The sequence below is a fragment of the Aulonocara stuartgranti genome, assembly GCF_965226115.1.
Source record: "Aulonocara stuartgranti genome assembly, chromosome: 7".
In the NCBI taxonomy this organism is placed as follows: Eukaryota; Metazoa; Chordata; class Actinopteri; order Cichliformes; family Cichlidae; genus Aulonocara; species Aulonocara stuartgranti.
In genome coordinates, this window is record NC_138945.1 from 26,095,684 (window position 1) to 26,119,044 (window position 23,361).

General features: G+C 40.2%; 1 protein-coding gene and 1 pseudogene across 4 annotated transcripts in view; both read left to right on the forward strand.

Annotated features, from left to right (window-relative positions):
- LOC309710691 (sodium/glucose cotransporter 1-like) overlaps positions 1 to 23,361 on the forward strand; it is a 29,955-nt gene that overhangs the window by 818 nt on the left and 5,776 nt on the right. For 2 of the 3 annotated variants that reach the window (XM_082540382.1, XM_082540383.1), the window contains exons 1-8: positions 19,951 to 20,140; positions 21,003 to 21,074; positions 21,352 to 21,456; positions 21,629 to 21,688; positions 21,832 to 21,936; positions 22,026 to 22,131; positions 22,580 to 22,660; positions 22,738 to 22,946. In XM_082540382.1, coding sequence (XP_082396508.1) covers positions 19,994 to 20,140; positions 21,003 to 21,074; positions 21,352 to 21,456; positions 21,629 to 21,688; positions 21,832 to 21,936; positions 22,026 to 22,131; positions 22,580 to 22,660; positions 22,738 to 22,946 — 885 coding nt within the window. In that variant the 5' untranslated portion in view covers positions 19,951 to 19,993. Of the gene's footprint in view, positions 1 to 19,950; positions 20,141 to 21,002; positions 21,075 to 21,351; positions 21,457 to 21,628; positions 21,689 to 21,831; positions 21,937 to 22,025; positions 22,132 to 22,579; positions 22,661 to 22,737; positions 22,947 to 23,361 lie in introns of those variants that run through there. The other variant, XM_082540384.1, reaches the window with a different exon arrangement.
- On the forward strand, positions 280 to 19,722 carry LOC309711511 (sodium/glucose cotransporter 1-like; annotated as a pseudogene). Its single transcript, XR_014280904.1, has 15 exons — positions 280 to 425; positions 2,337 to 2,441; positions 2,627 to 2,686; positions 2,795 to 2,899; positions 2,993 to 3,098; positions 3,533 to 3,613; positions 3,706 to 3,914; positions 8,379 to 8,546; positions 8,632 to 8,739; positions 8,823 to 8,973; positions 9,059 to 9,227; positions 10,271 to 10,486; positions 14,019 to 14,087; positions 15,191 to 15,296; positions 17,410 to 19,722. The product of XR_014280904.1 is annotated as a sodium/glucose cotransporter 1-like (transcript).

Below are 23,361 nucleotides of genomic sequence, written 5' to 3' on the forward strand. Positions count from 1 at the left end.
AGATCAGTCTTTTCTACTATGAAGATATCCTGTTGTGATAGATGCAATGAGCATTGTCTTGCTGGATAATACAATGCTCTCACTGAAAAAGATGTCGTCTGGATGGGAGCATATGTTGCTCTAGAATCTGCACATACAACACCTTGCAGCATTAAAGGTTCCTTTACAGATGTGCAAGCTGCAACGGCATAGGAAGCAAGTCACCCTCATACCGTCGAGTGACTGAGTGCTGTTAACAAGCCATGTTTTTCTTCTCCTCTTTAGTCTGGATGTCTTTGTTCCTTCAATGTAGTCTGTTACAGTTTTGCACATATTTAAGGATTTTCTAAAAACGTGCCTTTGTCCTGTTACAGTCTATGGTCCACACTAACAGATCCACTGTAGGTGGCTTCTTCCTTGCAGGGAGGAGTATGGTATGGTGGCCGGTGAGTATCTTTATATTTAGAATTAGATCCTTTACAATATTCTTCCTGCATTTAGAGCCATTAACAATTTTTTATTGCTGTGTAATAAAATGTGATGTAAGCTATCATAAAAGAAGCATTTTATGGCACAGTGGTGGTTATCATGGTCATGTCACAGCGAAAACGTCCCCAGGTTCAAATCTTGACATGCAATTTAGGATAGCTGATCCTTCTACATGGACCATGGATGTGAGATAGATAATGTGCTGTATGAATGTGTGGTTAAAATATGCCTGGAGGTCTAAAGCATGTTGAATGCAGGGGCTTTTCCCAGGCACCTGGTTTCATCTCATAAACCTAAAAAATGCATGTTAGGTTCATTAGTGATTCTATACTGACCGTGGATGTGAGGTCGATAAATGTGATGTATGATTGGGTTTGGTTACTAGTCTAGTTTTGAATGGAGATTAAGAACAGTAACGTCCCATATAAATATGATTTATGGAGTTATTTGAGATTAACAAACTATCTTAATTACTTCTGAGTAATCAAATGTTTAAATCATTTAATATTTACACAATATACTGAGAATATGGGCTAGCATAAAAAGTAGGGGTGGGAGTCGATTAAAAAAAATTATCTAATTAATTAGAGGCTTCGTAATTAATTAATCTTGATTAATCACATTTAATCGCACAAGAAGTTCAAATGTTTTTTAATTTTAAAGGGTTTTAGTGGACGACAGAAGAAATATTAGACATTGACATGAATATTGTCAACTGAAGCTCTTTTAATTTATGGGAAAAAAGGATTTAAACTGTATTTAAATGCAAAACAGAAAAAATAATAATATCCTTGGCCAAAACTGGACACACTTAAAAGTAGAGTTATTTTAAGTACTTTAAGTACATTTTTCAAAAAGGTATTGTCTTTAAATAATAATAATAATAACAATTTCAACATAAAGTGGAGTTTTAATTCTTAAAAAAAATAAGGCAGAAACATAAGGATTATTTGACCAGCTTCACCTTTAAACTCTGAGTAACCTTAACCAACATTATTTTGTACATTAGGCTAAAACAGTGTGGTCATCGAACATTTTAGTGCAAAAAATAACAAACTCACTGGACTCACAATACCTCCATGCTTATTTACTGTCCACCTCTATCAGCCAGTTACTTAGGAAAAAACTAGCCTGTTTACTTTTTCAGAGCTCAAAGCAGTTCTCTTTTTTGTTACAATTTAACCTGGAAGTGAGAACATTCTCTCACATGGGACAGAAGTGGCAGCACTAATCAAATACTTGCAGGCCAGGACTGGGTTCATCCCTGCTCGACCTGACCACCAGTCTGTCTCGCTGATGGTGATTTTCTGCTCTGTACAAACTCAGGGCCCTGTTGCACAGGGCTTCCTCATCTGAATCTGAAGCACAATTTCTAACGCCACTGATAGTGGTCTACAGTCCAGAGCAATCCATTTTGCGAGAGAATTTGTACGTTTGTCCGATGTTGACTTACTAATTTTGGTCCCGAAACCAGTCATTTCATCAAATTTGGGCTGCTGACACCCTTTGTTGGTAGTCGAACTGCTAGCACTAACAGCTCCCACGGTTTCTGTGCTCGCTGCAACATGTTTTGCATTTAGATGGTACCGTAAGGTTGAAGTGCTTCGGTGGTATGCAAAGTCCCTTTTGTGCTTTCTTCTGATTCTTCCATTTTTGTAACTGTGTGCATCAGTGTAATTGGTACACAAGGAAATTGTGCATTGGTAAAAGTTCTCCTTTGATTCCACTTTGAAATTAATTAATCGCAATTCACAAGTTAAATTCCCACCACTAATAAAAAGCATAACCAAGTTGATTCTTGAATGAATTCTTAAGTCTCCTTAATTTACAAATGGACCTACTGACAGATTGAACTGTGCTCTCCACAGATCGGAGCATCGCTGTTTGCCAGCAATATTGGCAGTGTCCATTTTGTAGGAATTGCTGGTACTGGCGCAGCTTCAGGAATAGCCATTGGTGGATTTGAATGGAATGTGAGTAACTGTTCCTGAGCCACTCATCAATTATCACTTGTTATATAGAAGAATTTCTCGCCTCTGATACTGAATCAGTTCATGTCAGCTCCTGGTTTACTGATTTTTATGAGCGCTCCATTGTGCAGAGAAAAAAGGATGAAAGGAAACAGAGTTCCTGATTATTGCATATCTGTGTGTTTCAGGCTCTTTTTGCGATTGTTATCCTGGGATGGATCTTTGTGCCCATCTACATTAGAGCTGGGGTAAACAAAAGCCCTCATATATATATTTATATATACATGAGGCACATATATTTACCCTTTCTAAATAAGCAATGATTAATGAGTAAAATCTCATGTGGATGTATTTAGATCATCACCATGCCTGAGTACTTGAAGAAGAGGTTCGGAGGACAGCGCATTTGCATTTATCTCTCTCTTCTCTCCCTTGTCTTGTATGTCTTCACCAAAATTTCAGTAAGTTCCTGAAAGAGAAGCAGAGAATATTTCTATTGTGCCTGTTTTGGATGATCCTAAATGAAATCCCACTTTTCTTTCCTCCCCATTCAGGCAGACATTTTCTCGGGTGCAATTTTCATCCAGCAGGCCTTTGGGTTGAATATCTATCTCGCTGTTATTGCACTTCTGGCGATTACAGCACTGTACACTGTCACAGGTTTGTACACGGGGGAAAAAATCATTTCCTATTTTACTGAACTTACAAACAGACATTTTCCTCATAAACTACCCAAGAAGCAATATCTACAGTTATATTATGACTGGGGTAAAGTCCTCTCAAGGCCGTATGTGGAGATGTAGACACACGCCACACACACACACACACACACACACACACACACACACACACACACACACACACACACACAGTGCTGTGGTTGATTGCCATGGACTATGATAAGCCTGAATTGGCCTTCTGTTGCTGTTTTGTAACAACACATCCACAATTACAAGTTTTAAAGAATGAGTAGTTACATAATGACATGATGAGTTTATTGAAGAGGACTTTTTTATGTATATTAGTGCTGATAAAATCTCAAGTGATTAAGTGAAGATTTTCACAGACTGATAACATCATATATTTTATCCCAGGTGGACTGGCAGCAGTGATCTACACGGACACTTTACAGACCTTTATCATGCTTATTGGATCATTCATTCTGATGGGCTTTGGTAATATGAAATATTTTACATACAAATTATTTGTTGGAAAGTTACAAAAATAAATAATAATGTTGATCTAACTTGCATATGATTTTCCTCAGCTTTTAATGAAGTGAAGGGATATGAAAACTTTGAGAAACTCTACATGCAAGCTATCCCCTCAATCACGGGTAACATCAGTGCAAACTGTTATGAGCCCCGGCCAGACTCCTTCCATCTCTTCAGGGATCCAGTTACAGGAGACCTCCCATGGCCTGGTCTCGTGTTTGGACTCACTATTCAGTGCATCTGGTACTTTTGCACTGATCAGGTGAGTTAAGCAAATAAGTATTGGGCAGCTCAACTGCAGTTTTCAGCAACCAGTCTGTAGTCAAAAACCGAGACAAATTCAACTGATTGCCTCGGTGTGTTCATATATTCATACTAAATTCTACTATTTCTATATGAACAGATCTATTGAAAGAAATTCACGTTCAAGGTGTTGAAAATGCAGATGGAGTCTTGGATCCATCTATGAGTAAACAGGGTGAAGCAGAAATGAGGAGGACCTGGGTTGCATGAATAGGAATCATAAAGGCAGAATGACAGACAAGCACTGAGATTTAAAGTATGCAGAGAGGGGAGTAGCAAGGATAGTATGTATTCTGCCCTCACTGCTACACTGGATACAGTTATGCAGATAGATAAACTCCTCAACAACTGACAGGTGTATCGTCCCTTTTATTGACGCTGCCTTCAATTATCAACAGAGTGAAACTACAAACAGAAGAAAATAAGCAATATTCAGTCTATATATTCACACGATAATGCAAATCAGTTGACTAAACTAGCTAACATTGGAAAGAAAGTAAATCTGAATACAGTACACCTTTAACCATAAAAGTGCATAAATAATAGCAAATAGAGTTGCATTAACTCTTGTTCAACTTAAATACTCACAAGTGATGCTTTCTGTAAAACAACGAAGAGGAGAAATTTATTTTGAGTGAAGAAAAGCTCAATTTGAGTGAACAAAATTCATTGCTGTGTGCAAAAAATGTATTTCAGTGTTTGCTATTATCCACACACACACACACACACACACACACACACACACACACACACACACACACACACACACACACACACACACACACAATGGCAGCCCCTCTCGCTCGGTTTTTGCATTTGCGCTTGCTCGCAATGTGTTGCTTGCGCTCTCAACATTTCTGCCCGTGCGCGTTCAACTCTTTCTGTACACCGTTATATTTGTGCCACAAAACCAGCCAATCACAGACTTGACTCACAAAAATTCTGATTGGCTGTTTTGGTCTCCAATCAGCTCGAAATGACGAAATGCAATATCCCAGAATCTATTTTGTCCAAAATTCAAACAAGGCAGTGGCGGAGGAACACAGAGTGGCGGAGTTTGAAATATTACTCTTTCTGATCACAAAATAAACTTTTAAGATATTTTCATGTGAGAATGGTGCTGAGTAAACTCCAAATATCTGCTCGATTTATCAAGACATCACATATTTGCATAAGTGCTCTAATGTTTTCGGAAATGCCTGTTACCCTCCAGCTGACCGCAGAGCTGGACTGGCCATTTGCCTGTGTGTGTGTGTGTGTGTGTGTGTGTGCGCGTGTGCGTGTGTGCGTGTGTGCGTGTGGATAATAGCAAACACTGAAATACATTTCAGTGTTTGCACACTGCTCAAAATAAATTTCTCCTCAAAATGCAACACTTGCACCTGCAAATATTTTTTACGTGCGCTCAGAATAGTGGCACAAAAATAATGCCATAGGAGACATGACCAAAGGAACAGAATATAGTCAACTGATGAAAAGGTCCAGATAGCAAACAGGAAAAAGGGAAGCAGGACAGAAAATGAGCCTGCGATAAAAGCTCAAGGGCCATCAGAGGCCAGCAGAGAGTGATATGAACCTGCAATAAGATTTGTGGGTTGACAGAGGTGAGTAGGAAGAAAAAGGCCTGTAATAAGGCTGGAAAGCTGTTGGAGGCCAGGCCAGAGCCTGCATTAAGGCTGCAATGTTACAGGGGCCAGGAAAGGAGGAGAGAGAGAATTTTGGCTCAAGGCCTGTCAGAGGCCAGAAGAGAGTGTGAGCCTGAGATAAGACTTAAGGGCCATCAGAGGCCAGGATGGAAAGCAGAAAATCTCCAAAAGGCTGAGAGTTCAAGAAAGAAGACAGAACCTACAATATCGCTCAAGGGCCAATAGAGGGCAGGAGGAAGAGCACAGAACCTGCAAAAGGCTGAGAATTGACAATGGTCAGGAGATACAAGAGAGTCTGCAATAATGCTGGAAAACCATTTGAGGCAAGGAGAGCAGAGAGAGAGCCTACAAAAGAGATTGTAGACTAATGAAGACCAGAGAACAAAGTACTTGTAAACAGTAACAGAAATTTGAATAAAGGTGGAAAAAGGCTAAAACTCGCTGTATGTCTTCTTACCAAGAATTTAACTTTTGAGTGACTTTAACATGAGGAGCAGAAACCACAGATAAAGAAGACATGGATGAAGAGAGAAAACACATGGACGATCGGGGCAATCGTGGCTCAAGAGTTGGGAGTCCGCCTTGTAACCGGAAGGTTGCCGGTTCGAGCCCCGGCTTGGACAGTCTCGGTTGTTGTGTCCTTGGGCAAGACACTTCACCCGTTGCCTACTGGTGGTGGTCAGAGGGCCCGGTGGCGCCAGTGTCCGGCAGCCTCGCCTCTGTCAGTGCGCCCCAGGGTGGCTGTGGCTACATTGTAGCTTGCCATCACCAGTGTGTGAATGTGTGTGTGAATGGGTGGATGAAGCGCTTTGGGGTCCTTAGGGACTAGTAAAGCGCTATATAAATACAGGCCATTTACCATTTACCATATAGCATGATGCTGGAATTTAAGAAGAATAGGCTACTGCTGATCATAACAAGACAAGGAACAAAGCCTTGTGAAGCTGCTGAAGCGCCACCTGCCTAGCCTAGAGGTAGCAACCTTACTCAGAGCGGAAAGAGTGGTGCGGCTGGTCAAATAGAATAGGGTGGTTTTGCTCCATGATGAGCACTCCTTGTCTTGCACTCAGGGCCCCATCATCAACCGTAGACCCTAAACCCAACTTGAGAGACCACCGAGGAATCTTCAAAGCCAACTCAACGACAGTGTCACCTCCCCCAACAATTCAAAGATTTTGACATGGACATGTGGGGTTTTGGAGACAGCTAACCACCTAGTTGGGGGATCTCATAAGCTGATGAGGTAGGCCCTCATTGATGCAAGTTCCCAGCAGAAACATGCTTACTGTATGATTCAGGGTGAAAGGTCTTGTACCTGGGGAGCAGGTGTGGGCCTTCAACCCGGAGAGAAAGATAAGCATTTCTCCTAAACTGATGAGCCAGTGCGTTGGACTCTGCAATGTGTATGACAGACTGTCAGATGTGGTTTACATGGTGTGGCTGGTCAAAATAAAAAGGGTGGTTGTGCTCCATCGTGACTGTCATGCACTCAGGGCTCCAGCACTAACCCTAGACTCTCAACCCAACTTGAGAGACCACTGAGGAATCTTCTAATCTGACTCAACGACAGTGTCACCTCCCCCAACATCTCAAAGATTTTGACACAGACATGTGGGTTGTTGGGGACAGCTAATCACCTAGGTGAGGGCTGTGTGGAGTGTGGGAGTGTCTAAATGTAATTTCCCATCATGCCTCTGGAACACTGTGTTTCATACTTAATTTAAGAAATTTATGTTTACTGTTATGGTTATGTAGCTGTAATAGTATGTTCCATGCTGCAGGTCTGTTTAGACTTATACGTGTTCTTTATGATGGAAAAGAGATGCATATGTTATAAGTTATGCACAGTGATAGTAACCTGCTGGAAGCACAGTGTTAATATGCTTTTTAAATGCAAATGCTCTCGCACTCTGGGGCCTCTGGATGTCTGGGGCCTGGATCTCCTCCATGCCTGCTTCATGCCCTGGGGGACCGGGCTATGGCTCGCTACATCCTCTTGCAGACCATTACATGTGGAAACCATTTGAATACAAGCGCGCTGATCCACACAGGTGTGCACATGGGTGTTCACTGTTCGTAGACTTAAATTACACCTTTCTTGGCTACTACTTCAAAGCACATTGTGCGCTGTCAGTCCTGCGTGCTGCACAACAACATTGAATATTTAGTATTTACTGCTGTCTACACTTAGCTAGATTAATGCGATGATGTTGTGTTTAGTATGTTGCTTTGGTTTTTGTTGCTTGTTTTCTATCCTTTTTCTCTCAACAGGTGATCCAGGAGATTCCCCCCCCCCTTTTCTCACTGTCCCTCTCACCTTCTGTTTTTCTTTTCCTTCCTCTTTCTTTCTCCCTTTCCTATCCCTCACTCATGTCTGTCCCGCCTGTAACAACTGAAAATAAAATAAAATAAATAATAAAAACAAAGGTCGATCAAATGGACCAATACGGCAATGCCACAATGATCCATTTGGCAAAATAAATCCATTGGGTATCCTTGTTGGTCTTCAGACAACAATTCTGACGGCTAAAGAACCAAATGGGACAGGCAAAAAAATAATAATAATAATAAAAAAAATAAATGCAGAATAAAAGAGCACAGCCTTTGGAGTTGTAGGGTTTACAGCAGTATTTGAAGATTCAGTGCCTCCTTGTGAGTTTCTTGCTGTCTGATTTCTCAGCTTGTTGCAATACTTCACATTGAATCTGGCTCTATGAGTAAATGTATTTTGTTGCTTACCACCACTGAATTGTACTACAATTGTTTCCTAATTGTAGGTGATTGTGCAGCGCTGCCTCTCTGCCAAGAGTCTCTCTCACGTGAAAGGAGGTTGTATCCTATGTGGATACCTGAAGATACTGCCCATGTTCCTCATGGTTTTCCCCGGGATGATTAGCAGGATCCTGTACACAGGTGAGTGTGGTGTGTGGTTTTAAGAGTCTGTTGTATGCAACTTATGTAGCAAGCTTACTGGTATATTTAAAGTTGTGATAAACTGAAATACTGTGGATTTTCTTGCCTTTAATCTAGATGTGGTAGCATGTGTGGATCCAGATGAATGTGAAAAACACTGTGGGACCAGGGTGGGCTGCAGCAACATTGCTTATCCGAAACTGGTCGTGGAACTCATGCCTAAAGGTTGGTGACCTTTGTCTTATTAACTTTTAATTATTGCAGATTTTTTTTATATTTCTACTTTTTAATCTGTTACTCTATTTCAGGCTTGCGAGGTCTTATGCTGTCTGTGATGCTGGCCTCTTTGATGAGCTCCCTTACCTCTATCTTCAACAGTGCCAGTACTCTCTTCACCATGGACATCTACACTAGAATTCGTCGCTCTGCTAGTGAGAAGGAACTCATGATTGCTGGCAGGTAAAACACATTTTTGTTGTTGTGTCTGATACAATGATTGTCTAAAGTGTTAAATACTGATTGCATTTTTTTCAACTATGTACAGAGTTTTTATCTTGGCCCTGATTGGTGTGAGCATAGCATGGATTCCTGTGGTGCAGGCAGCCCAAAGTGGTCAGCTTTTTGTCTACACTCAATCCATCACCAGTTACCTTGCCCCACCTGTTGCAGCTGTCTTCTTGCTTGCCATTTTTTGCAAACGTGTCAATGAGACTGTAAGTGTTTGCTTGACTTTTTCATGAAATAAGAAAGAAATCTGTTCTTCACTGTGGTTTTGCACAGTGAAAGAATCCTTCACATACCTCTGGGATTTAGTCAGGAAAATGTTATCAAGAGCAAAGCTTTTGTCATTTGACACTTTAAGAAAAACAGTTTACGTCTTTGCTGAGTTTTAGGTATAAATGATTAAACCAATCTGTAAGTCTGTAGAGAAAAATAAGCAAAGTAGTTCATAGCTTAGCTCAGTAGATGGACTGGGAATAAAATAGAGCTGTCAGAGTGCTTCTTGGCAAAAGTAGTTATTTCCACCCACAACCACTGAAAAAGTTCAATTATTAATAAGTTGTTTAATTATTACAAAATTTCCACATCATGATTGAAATGTAAAACCAACAGATTAAAATGCAACATTGCGATAAGCGCTAGGCAACCACGAACTATTCATCCCCGTGGTGTCTTGGCAGACACTTACTACTTAAAACTCAGCAAGTCAGAAGGATTGTGAGCCCCTGCTTTCAAAGTCTGTATTCATAATTAAATTGCAAAATTTAATTGTCTTATAGTTATCTCTGGTTTCCATATAAATAGTCACTTTCTATGTGTTGACAATCAGCTTGCGTAACATCCCAGTAGGTCCTGACCACAAAATAGTATTACACTTGGGCAAAAGTGGTAAATATTCCTTCATGAACTGTCAAACTACTTTTTGTAGACACATTTTTTATATTTTGGATCTGTACATATTAAACACAGGATGCAACAAGAGTTACAAATGCTGGTATGTTAATATACTGTAAGAATCATGATTCCAGCTTCCTGTTCAATATGCATCCAAATGTAGCGCTGATTCAATCTCACTTTTAGCAAGAAGCATTTATCCAAAACTATTTCTTCAAACACAATATTATATATACATATATATGTTGCTATCTATTAATATTTTACTATATTGTATTTATTTACCATTTTTAAACCTTTAAACTTTTTAAAAGTATTTTGATATAAAGTAATATTTGTCCTTTTTTCTTTCTTTCCACAGGGTGCATTTTATGGCCTCATAATTGGGCTGTGTATGGGCTTGAGCAGGATGATTACTGAGTTTATTTATGGGACAGGTAGCTGTGCTATCCCCAGTAACTGTCCCACTATCATATGTGGAGTTCACTACCTTTACTTTGGGCTCATTCTGTTTGTCATCTCCGGCATCGTCATGCTGGCAGTGTCTCTCATGACCAAACCTATTGACGACAAACATGTAAGTTTTTAATTTAAGACACCAAAATACCAATGCACCCATATATTTTTCTCTGTTGCTCCATTCATGCTGATGACACCCTACCATATACTTTCTCCACATCTACAACACCTCCTGACCTCTCATGATCCTGTCTGACACTCTCTTCACCTCTACAACAGTATACACATACTCTTACAGGGCTCTACACTAACTTTTTGCTTTTTGCCAATTGCACCAGCGCCAAAGTTAGGCACACCCAAATTTTTCAACCGCATTGCTTAACACCACAGTTTTAGATGTGCACTTTTTTGGGGGGGGGAATTGCAGTCCATACAGACAATATTGATTTGTAAATGATTAACTAACAATCTTGTCAACACAAAGTTCTTTATTTGGAGCACAGTTGTACAAGAAAGATAAGTTACTGAAAAAGTGCTTGTGCTTAAAGTGCATTGGCATTCTTTGGTAATATTGTTGACAAAATTAAACTTCATCATCACATCGGCCTCCTCTGACGACCTGTTTGCTGCTGCCTGCCGCTGAAAGGCAGTGGGGAGAGGGGACACTTGGGCAGTGCATTTATCACAGCATATAATGTGTTTTCTGGATATATGTATTTTTTCAGCGTTTAGATACTGATGGCTCCGTGTCAGAGCACTGACTATGAATTTCAGACGGATCAGGCCTTAACAAAAAAGTTGTCAATCGTTCTTTTCATCTTTTCTTATTACCCACAGCTACATCCACTTCTGTCGGGCCTAGGCTACTCACTAGGGCTGGGTATCATCACCGTTTTCTATAATCCATTCAATTCGATTCAACTTTGCCGCAGACAGTCAGAAATATTATAATTCTGATCATTTATCAGTGCTGATACATGTATGACTTCGTCAGAATTGTGAGCATCACAGCCTTTGTGTCAAAGTAACTGAGAATAAAACACAGAAAAACATGAAGGAGGTTTTCCTGGCTTTTTATAACAGAAAACTTAAAAGAAAACTTAAATTTAAAATTATTCTGCAATTTTACATAATTTCAAAAAGTTTAAATTTCTTCAGTATTGACCAGCAGAAATTAGGCTTTGTCCGAGGTCATTTAAGTAAAGTAAAAAATTTTTAAAAAGACAGCGGCCGACAGCACTGTAAACTACGGTAGACTGGTGGGTAATAAGCAGTGTTGGGTAAGTTACTTTAAAATAGTAACTTAGTTACATTACTAGTTACTTCTCTCAAAAGTAACTCAGTTACTTCAAGTTACTCGTTACTTTCAAAGTAACTAGTTACTAGGGAAAGTAACTTTGGTTTTACTCAGAATTCTCTTGTTAATGTGTTTCTTCCATAACTTTGCCAGTCTTCTAGCTTGCTTACTTGCCACAAGTGCACTGTGCCACCTACCAATAGAAAGGAAAAGATAATGTGCATATTTCCACGAGAGAAATCCCACGCCTGGACCGTCATTGACTGCTGCCATGATTCTAACCTACGTCACAGAGTCATGTGCGCCTTTTACATCCAACACAAAAACTGCAGTCGTGGTGCTTTCGATTGTACTCAGAACTCGGAAATTCTGCCTTCTGAATAGGAAGATGTAGGTAACACCAGACTGCAGATGAGCTGCATACAGGGCTGGACTGGGACAAAAAAATCGTCCCGGGCATTTTGACTAGAGACCGGCCCACCATTATAGGAAAAATCATAAAGCCTTTGAATGAAAACAAACGCTGTTGTGATGTACACTGTTTTGATGGTTAATATGCATCAATCTATCAATCGTTTGTTGTAAGATTCAGATATTTATTTTTTAAAAGCTAGACATTTTAAATGAGAATAAGAAAGAAAAGTATTTCTTTGTGCCCCCCTTTCCCTGTTAATGCCCTACATGCCCCCTGGCAATACTTTGCTAGACCCGCCCCTGCACAGTTACCAGCTGTCAGCTACCTAAAAAAGGATCCTGGGGTTATTTGTCTCTCAGAAACAGTTCATAACTTCCCTTCAACTCATTCATGTCACCTAAAAGGTAAACCTGTTTCTCCATCACAGCTCTGATGATCCAGTAAGGACGTCTCCTGGTTTCATCTTCATGTTTCCCTCTCACCAGATAACCAAACCATATCATGACCAGCAGGTTTACAGCTGTGGCTCCAGCAAACATCAGCCGATACTAGAAATTAATATTAAATAAATTCTAACAACAGCTGATCAAGCTTAAACGTGCTGCTGTTGTTTAGCGCGACATCCGCTGGTTTCCTCTTTCGGCGCAAAGTGAGCGATAAACAAACAAGAGAGCCGATCAGCTGATCATTGATCAGTTTCATGATTGAAGTAGAAACGGGAGAGGGAGGGGGGAGAATGAGAGAAGAAGAGGCAGCTGTGCAGCAAAGACAGAATAACTCCAGCTTTGTGCCTTTTCCATTGTAGCTGAATAACGGGACAAACTGTTCCTTTTCACCTCAATAAGAAGCGTTTAATATTTTCTCTGAATACCAGACGGGACGGTTGGCAACTCTAATAACTTATGAACAAAATAAAGTTCAACATCATTAACTTCATAGCACCCACCCAGCTGTATAGAAACTCCGTCATGCTAGCTAGTACGCAGTACGGAAAAAGTCAGAATAACTAAACTACACCTAAACTTGGTTCATATCTGACCCAGAGAGACTGCAGGTCATAACTTCTTACCTGAAGTTCAGTTCACACTTGGACCGGCGGCCGCCTCGGGTCTCTTTTCCTTCTTCCACCTGCTGGCCTCCACCACTTGCTAATGTTACTGAATCTGTGGAAGCTCCGCGATAGCCACCACACGAAGTATCGAGTAACGAGCCTATCTAAATCCCAGTAACGAGTAACGCGTTCCTGATTTTGGCATAATAACTAGTTACCGTGCTCGTTACCACAATAATAACGTAGTTACTGTAACGCGTTACTTAATAACGCGTTAGTCCCAACACTGGTAATAAGCAAATGAATAATACCGAAAACAGAGACTTGAGATGAGAAACTGTTCTTGAAGTACACAGAGAGAGAGAGAGAGAGCTGTGCATGAAGTGTGATTTTTATCATGGTGGAAGGAAAAAAAACAGCAAAAGTAAGAGGGAATTAATGACGACATTTATCAAATGTGAATCGTAGTTTGGATCATCTTTTGCTGCTGGTTCAGTGAATTTTGGTTGGAGAGAGACAAAACCTGCAGCTCTGTGTACCTGCTCTCATTTGCTGTTTGGTGGTTGTTGAAATAGTTTTGTGAGCTTTAACCTGAGATTCTGGCATTTCTGGCAAAATACGTTTATATTTAAAAGTCGATTCAGATTTAATAAATCGATAGCGCTTTATTCAAGCAGCTCACTAGTGATGGGTCGTTCGCGAACGAAATGGCTCTTAGAGCCGGCTCTTTGACGTGAACGACGCGAGCCGACTTTTTATCGCGAGCCGTCACGTGGGTTTTTTGTTTTTTTTTTCTTTCTCTCAGCCTCTCTCTCGCACTTTTTTCCCGCTTCACTCTGCACGCGGGCCTTGTGCTTTACGCTGGGCAGAGGGGGGAGGGGCGGTAGTTACACTCAGTAGCACAGGAACAGAGCCAGAGAGAGAGAAAGAGAGGCAGGGACAACAACATTAGAAAGGTATAGTAATCATCCACAACTATTTTCGGTTGCAGATGATAAAGGATTGAGAAAGTTTATTCATGCAGGTCCATATGACAGAGAATATGCATGTTCTTTTAGTTTTCATATTATAATTTATATTTAATTGTGTTGTGGTTTGCAGTGTTTTGTGTTCTTTTCACTTTAAATTTGTGAAAGGAAAAAGCTGAAAATTTAAATAGTTAAAACTTGAAATGTGAATAGTTGATTTTTGTATTATATGATTTATTTATTACATTTTATGTGGAGTGAATAAATAAAAGTATATTTACGGTGGCCCCTAGAGACAAAGCACATACAAACTTCAAATCACGTACGAACTCTGAAGCATGTACAAACTCCAAAACACGTAAAAACACGTACAAACTCCAAAACACGTAAAAACTCCAAAACATGTAAAAACACGTACAAACTCCGAAGCACGTAAAAACTCAGAAGCATATAAAAACTCAGAAGCACATAAAAACTCAAAACACATACAAAAGACAACAGAAGTGCTCCAGGATGCTGGGCGCAGTGTTGAGCCTTTGTTATCTTGTGGCTACACGTACGATTGGTTTAGACCACGACAGAGGCATAATGTGTGTCTGTTGTTGACCACAGAGACTTTCAGAGTTGCGGAGTCTTTTTTTTTTCCACTCGAACAGTTGGTCACCAGTGCGACCTAAGATTTTTTTTAGTCGCACCATTGAAATTGGTCGCACTCTAGAGTTTGAATCCATCTCCAGTGCTCTTGGCCTTGCTTCTATTCCATCTACTATTTTGCACACAATGCATCTACCTTCTTCATTATATCCTCCAGCTCTCTCCCTTTACCAGCCATAGTTGTAACCAGCCTACATTTAATGTTGCCTCTACACTCCTGCTTTTTTCTTCTATCTTGCTGCCTCCTAACACACCTTCCCTCTATCCTCATCCTCCAGCTTCCACCAGACTGATCTAGTATGGGGATTTAACTTGCTTTAACCTTCATATCTGCTGAGTCTCCTTGTTAAACTGTGTTTAATCAGTTATTAAGAAGTAAAATAAAATGATAAATTTTCTGATAATACTTTTTACCACATTTTGTGCCGTTTGACTAGTTGTATCGACTGTGCTGGAGCCTGAGGAACTGTACAGAGGAGAGGGTCGATCTTGAGATGGATGATTGGACTGATAACCAAGATTCCAACAGTGTGGACTCAGACGGTAATGAGCTGACATACGCAGCAGAGTAAAATATAGCACAGTAAATATGCATCCATATGTAACCCGTTCATGTGTTACGCCTGTTGTTGTTGCATTGTGTTCTGAATCAGAATCAGAATCAGAATACTTTATTGATCCCTGGGGGAAATTATTTTTTGTTACAGTGCTCCATTTTAAACCAACATTAAGACAAGACAGACAATACGCTAACTAAGAATAGTACAATATATACATATATATATACATACATACATAAGTCACTCATAAATAAATAGCTGAAAAAGAAACATGTGTAGCTGTAGCAGCAAACAGTGTGTTAAGTGGATGCGTTGTACAGGGAGATGGCCACAGGCAGGAATGATTTCCTGTGTCGTTCAGTGGTGCTTTTCGGTAATCTCAGTCTCTCACTGAACGAGCTCCTGTGACTGACCAACATGTCATGGAGTGGGTGGGAGGTGTTATCCAACATTGTCTTTATCTTGGACAGCATCCGCCTCTCCGACACCACCTTGAGGGAGTCCAGCTCCATCCCCACAACATTGCTGGCCTTACGGATCAGTTTATTAAGTCTGTTGGCATCTGCGACCCTCAGCCTGCTCCCCCAGCATGCAACAGCATAGAGGATCGCACTGGCCACCACAGACTCATAGAAAATCCTCAGCATTTTCTGGCAGATGTTGAAGGACCTCAGTCGCCTCAAAAAATAGAGACGACTCTGGCCCTTCCTGTAAAGTGCTGTGGTGTTTTTAGCCCAGTCCAGTTTATTGTCAATGTGTACTCCAAGGTATTTATAGTCCTCCACAATGTCAACACTGACCCCCTGGATTGAAACAGGGGTCAAGTGTTTCCTGGTCTTCCTGAAGTCCACGATCAGTTCCTTGGTCTTTGCCACGTTGAGCTGGCATGAAAGTAAGAGGCACAAGACAGCACTGGGTCTTTGGCTCTTTACTGCACATCTGTAACACAGAAATAAGTGTCTGATCTGTGTGTGTCACGCACCTGCCAGTACACCTCTCCTCCGGCCAGGCTGAAAGGAGCTGTGCCTGCAGCTTTATTAATGCTACAATAATATAATAAATCAAATACAACAAATTGTTTTAAAACAGTAACTTAAGCTCTCAAAAACAAAAAGCACAAAATAAACAATATGTTACTGAAAAATCATCAAAAGAACTTATAAGAACAATAAACAAAATAATTCAAAAACAAATAAACAGTCAGACAAATACAATTTAATAACCAGGACCCAATATTCTAGTGCTTATAGTTCAAACATTATACTTCAGTACAATCATATTAACAACCGCCATCCAACAGGCAATACAACACTGTACCATTAAAAACACTGAATGAAAGACCGCATCTCCAAAACAAGAGAACATCTCCATACCTGCAACACAGAAATAAGGGTCTGATCAAGGTTCAAGGTTCTTTATTTGTCACATGCATAGTTATACAAGTATAACACACAGTGAAATGTAGCCTGACACGCTCCTCGACATGTGCAAAAAAATTGGGGGGGGGGGGGGGGATCTGTGTGTGTCACACACCTGCCAGTACACCTCTCCTGACGAAGGAGAAAAGAGTGCACACTGTTAAAAAAAAAAACTGCAGCGAATACGCCCACAAGCCGCTAGCGATCAGACTAACTTATCCCGAATGAGTCTCTTAATGACAAACAAAAACGCGGCGGTTCGGCTGTATTCAAATTGCAGCTTGGGGTCTGAGCAAACTTTAATTAGCTGAGAGCAACGTGGCAGTGACTTACCTCCGGCCATGCTGAAAGGAGCTGAGACCGGGGCACAAATGCACGCGCCTACGTCACCACGCAGCGCACACACACGAACGCACACAGACTCAGATCACACAGGTAGGAGATTGAGATGCAAAATGAAATATTTAATTGAAAAAAGGGGTGTTTTGTGTGAAACTGACAAGTATTTGAATGTGTGTGTGAATGGGTGGATGACTGGATATGTAAAGTGCTTTGGGGTCCTTAGGGACTAGTAAAGCACTATATAAATACAGGCCATTTACCATATTTAACACATGTTATGCATACATATAAACAAATACATGCAAACTTTCGTTTGTCTTGTTTCTTCTTTTGCAGATGATGAGCCTGGCTTCTTGAAGAAAGCGGTGATGTGCTTCTGCGGCCTGGAAACCAAGAAAGCCCCCAAGCTGACTAAAGAAGAGGAGGAAGAGCTGCAAAGGAAGCTGACAGACACCTCAGAGGTGCCTCTGTGGAGGAACGTAGTCAATGTCAACGCCGTCATCCTTCTGTGTGTGGCTGTGTTCTGTCATGCCTATTTTGGCTAAAAGTCAGCTGATTTCAACTGCTCACAGAGTCTAATTTATACAAATTTAACAGACTGCTCAGTAGGCCTCAGCCCTAAAACCCTGTTTAAACCTTATGTTTAGAGCACTGTGCTTTTCTTTATTGCTTCCTGGTATTTAAAAGTTTAAGTGAACCAGTAGACTGTAATATATTAATACATATTAGACTTAAAAAATGTTGAAGTGCATAAATATTTACACATTTGTATGCTATTTGTCATTCTAAAATGTCTGAAGATCATTTGGGAGAAGTATGAATTTTCTTCTTTATCTTAATGGTAAATTTGAAATATTTTGTGAATGAAGCTGCAGGTTAGCCTTCACTTGTAAAGAACAATCCAGCACTGTGATCTGTGATCATCTTTGGGCTCTTGTTTGTGTATTCTGAACCATTATTACATTTAACTTTCATTGCAGTGGTCACCAGGACATAAAAACCTTGCAATGGCCTGTATTTTGTATAGCACCTTACTAGTCCCGAAGGACCCCAAAGCCCTTTATACATCCAGTCATCCACACATTCACACACTGGTGATGGCAAGCTACATTGTAGCCACAGCCACCCTGGGACGCACTGACAGAGGCGAGGCTGCCGGACACTGCCGCCACCGGGCCCTCTGACCACCACCAGTAGGTAACGGGTGAAGTGTCTTGCCCAAGGAGAAAACGACCGAGACTGTCGGAGCCGGGGTTCGAACCAGCAACTTTCCGATTACAAGACGAACTCCCAACTCATGAGCCACGATCACCACGTATATAAAATCACTATTCACATCAGACAAAAACACTCCAAAAGTTTATCCTAGAATAACGTATCATAACGTTTCTTCTACCTCCATCTTTTCCGTTGTAGAACTCGCTCATAGAGTAACACTCTAATGCCATATCTTTTTCTTATATCTTCTCTGGCCTTCAGGCAATATAAAAAAGACAATATAAAAGCAATAAAACCTTAACTGACCAGATAGTAACTACAATAATAATTTTATTATGCTGATGCCATAAAAAAGGTCGCTGAGTGTGGTCAATCATACGATCATGGAATGCAGGGCGTTGCTTTTTGGGAACCACACCTACACCACACCTGTGTCTTCACAACCAAATAATTACTGCAAGCTTTGCACATTACACGTGAGAACAGAGCCTTGAACACTATCATGTGGTTTGTTTATCAGGTGTCAAGCAAAGTAACTGGAAGCAAAGCATAAGGAAAGAAACTTTAACACAACCTGTTCTTCACCTGTCAGAGCTCAGTGACATCTGGCTCATAAAGCTGTTACTGTAGGGACACCTAGTGGCAGCTGATAGTACTTGCGTCTTTAGTCACCTCATAATATTGTTTGCTTGTGCTGCATCTATTTATTCCCGCTCTGTCCACTCTGATACTGTAATATTGTGAATTTCCCAACTGCTGGAACAACAAAGACTGTCTTATCCAAATGATATTAACATGCAAAGGTTCACAACATCAACTGTATCTGTCCATTGACTTTAACATACATACATAAAAATCATACATATCGCCCTCTGATGTGTTTCCTTTGTTGTTTTGGCTGAATATCACAGGTAACATTTTTTATTCTGACATTGGTTCTCGTGTATTTTTCAGTCTGTTACAGACCTCCTCAAACAGCAGTGAGACTAATAAATAACCTAGAAAGGGGGAATAAAACATCTTTTATCAATATTATTTCCTGTGAGTATTAGTTGTCATAGACTTGCAGTAAGTGAGAAAAAAATATTTCCTTATTTCCTTGACATGAGTGAGACAAGTTATCAGTGGCAGTGTTTGACGGCTATTCTTGTTTTACTTATCAACAAAGCTGTCACAATCAGTTTATCAGTGACACAGCAAATGGTTACAGTTTAACAGAGCTGTCATGTACACACTTGCAGCAACCTAAACTGGATTATACTTTATTAAATTTGAGCTATAACCCACTGCGATACAAATACTACCTGTTAGGTTTTTGTATCTCAAGTATCTTCACTTGAGGTATTTCCTTGTAGGTTTATAATTAACAATATTATTTGCTAAACAGTTACATATTTTAACACATTCATTTTTAAACCAACATTTGTGAAACCGTAAGATTTACATGCCAATCTGTACATGCATCCACTTTCAACTAGTATGTGCTTTAACGATTTAGATGATTAAATCATGATCAATGATTAAATCCACTCTTTATTACCCTCCTTTACATCTATGCCTCCTTCTTTGACACACTATCTCTCCAACACACACACACACACACACACACACACCAAAGGTTATAAAGGTAATCGCTTTGTGTAAATGCTTCAGACAAACACGGGCAGCTCGAGCAACACTGCCGTTGTCCATCACAGCCAAAATGTCACAAGATTATTCGTATCATGGATTTTCCTACATAAACAGAAATGCAGAAAACAACACAATCAACACGGTGGCCCTTAGAAATGCGGCAGATATCTCCGTTATTGTGGTCTACTTTCTGGTTGTCCTGGGGGTCGGAGTATTGGTAAGTTTTACAATCCTTCACCTGATCATTCTTTAAATCCCCTGTCTCTGCAGCTCCCTGACATTTTTATAGCTTTAAGTTGCTTTGAGTTATTACATTTTCTGTTAATAGTAATAATGAATTACATTGCCAAAGAAAAAAATAGCATTTCTTTTTATGTTAATTTGAGAGGCAACTTACTAAATAACAAAGGTGTCATTCTTTACTAATAATCATTTTGCACAATTGACACAGTCATTTTTCTCAGCAACCTGGTACACAATAGCTTTCCACAGCAGATCGCAGACACATATTTCGCATTTCATAATGTTTATCTATCTTTTACTGTGATATCTTTAAGTTGTGTGAAATCACCCACAATTTTAAACATAAGAATTATACCATACGAACAAAATTACTGAGCCACGTAGCCATCACACCTACAAGAGCTGGCAGGCCATTGAAATACATCCTATGAAGCGCCCAGTTTACTCTGATGTTAGTGCCACAGGAGGGTTATTCATCAGGACTCAAACTGTAACCCAAACTCTGTAACTTTACATCGTCGGCTATTTTGTTGCTGAGTTGTTGGTAAATGTAATATCTAGGAGGGAAGACACTTAAGGGACTAGTTGCAACAGTGGTATTCTATTAGACTGGAGTTCTATTATTTTTAAATGACTCATTCTTCCACTAATATTTTTAAAGCACAGTGGCTAGGTGCTTGATTTCATACACCTGTGGCAATGGAACTGAAAACTTAAGCGGTGTGGCCAGATACTTTTGTCCATATATTGTATGTGATGCTTATGAACAGATTATCAGAGTAGTGTGTTGCTATTTTGCACAGATTTAATCATTTTCAAAAATTGTTCTATTACAGGCTATGATCCGCACCAACCGATCCACTGTAGGTGGCTTCTTCCTTGCAGGGAGGAGTATGGTTTGGTGGCCGGTGAGTATCTTTCCTTGGAAGACTCCTATACTTTATAATCCATGCAAAGTAATTAGTTCTTATTGCTTTGTTCAAATAGATGGAATGTAATGTGATTAAGGGTGTCATAATAGAATAATTTTATGAATTGTCATATTTTTATTAGAGCAATCAAGTGTGTAAAACCATTTAGTACTTATTTAGTATGCTGAGTATATGACCTTTCAAAAAAACCCATAATGGATTCTAATTGAATTTTAAAAGGAGCTACTGACAGATTTAACTGTGCTCTCCACAGATCGGAGCATCGCTGTTTGCCAGCAATATTGGCAGTGGCCACTTTGTAGGAATCGCTGGTACTGGCGCAGCTGCAGGAATAGCCATTGGTGGATTTGAATGGAATGTGAGTAACTGTTCTTGAGTCAGTTATACCACTTCTCATGTAGTTCTTGTCCCTGATACTCTATCAGTTATCTTTGTCATGTCAACTGATAGATTGTTACGAGAGCTCCGGCCTGAAGAGGATGAAATGAAACAGGATATCTGAATTTTTCTTCTATGTTCGTGTTTTTCAGGCTCTTGTTGTGGTTGTCATTCTGGGATGGCTCTTTGTGCCCATCTACATTAAAGCTGGGGTAAACAGAATACTACTGCTACACACTGGCCTGAAAGCTCCTTATATGTATTAATTCTCCTATCCAAATGTGCATTCATAACCACCGTGTTTATCTACAGTGTGAGTAATGAGTAAAATCTCATCTGTTGTCGATGTATTTAGATCGTCACCATGCCTGAGTACTTGAAGAAGAGGTTTGGAGGACAGCGCATTCGCATTTATCTCTCTGTTCTCTCCCTCTTCTTGTATGTCTTCACCAAAATCTCAGTGAGTCCCTCCAAGAGATGCAGAACACACTGTTCCATTTGTGGATGATCGTGAATAAAATCCTGCATTTTTTACCCTTCCCCATATAGGCAGACATGTTCTCGGGTGCAATTTTCATCCAGCAGGCACTTGGGTTGAACATCTACCTCGCTGTTATTGCACTTCTAGCGATTACGGCACTGTACACTGTCACAGGTTTGTACGCGGAAGAAATACACTTCCTTTTCTACGGAACTTATAGATTGACATTTTCCTCAGAAACTACCCAAGAAGTGTTATCTACAAAAATTATATTATGACCGGGGTAAAGTCTTCCCAAGCCCATATGTGGTGATGTAGACACACACCACATACACACAATCTCTTTCGTTCCTCATTGCTGGTTTATCTTTGCTGAGTTGCTGTGGTTAATTGCCCATGGACTATGATAAGCCTGAATTGGCCTTCTGTTGCTGTTTTGTAACAACACATCCACAATTACAAGTCTTACAGAATGAGTAGTTACATAATGACATGATGAGTTGATTTTTGTTCTTTCAAACAAGTGTAGTCTGTTAGTTGTGATAAGATGTCAAGATTTTAGGTGAAAATGTTTACAGATTGATAACATTGACATAACATTGATAATCCTATTTTATCTCAGGTGGACTGGCAGCAGTGATCTACACAGACACTTTACAGACCATCATCATGGTTATTGGATCATTCATTCTCATGGGCTTTGGTAATATGACACTTATCATATATCACATATCTGTTTGAAAGGTTTAAAAAGTCTAATTTCCATATGATTTTCCTCAGCTTTCCATGAGGTGGGAGGCTATGTAAACTTTGAGAAACTCTACATGCAAGCTATCCCCTCAATCACGGGTAACATCAGTGCAAACTGCTATGAGCCCCGGGCAGACTCCTTCCATATCTTCAGAAATGCAGTTACAGGAGACCTCCCATGGCCTGGTCTCGTGTTTGGACTCACCATTCAAGCTACCTGGTACTGGTGTACTGATCAGGTGAGCAAAGAAATGAGCACTGGGCAGCTCAACTGCAGTTTTCAGCAACCAGTCTGTAGTGAAAAACTGAGACACGTTCAACTGATTGCCTCGGTGTGTTCACTAGACTCAATTTCTATACGGAGAGATAATTTGGAAGAAATTTATGTTCAAGGTGTTGAAAATGCAGATGGAGTCTTGGATCGAGCTGGGCACGTCAATAGTTTTTAGCAATCATTCACAACAAATGGGTAGTCATAAACACTGACTCAGCCAACTGATTTACTCACATGCACATTCATGCCCGTTCATACAGATTTAAAAAAAAAAAACAATATTCAAAAAACAGTCTGCAGTGAGAGGATAACCATGCTTTTAGTTTAGACACTGGATCTCAGCGAGAGCCTGACACCAATTCATGTGACATAGAGCACAC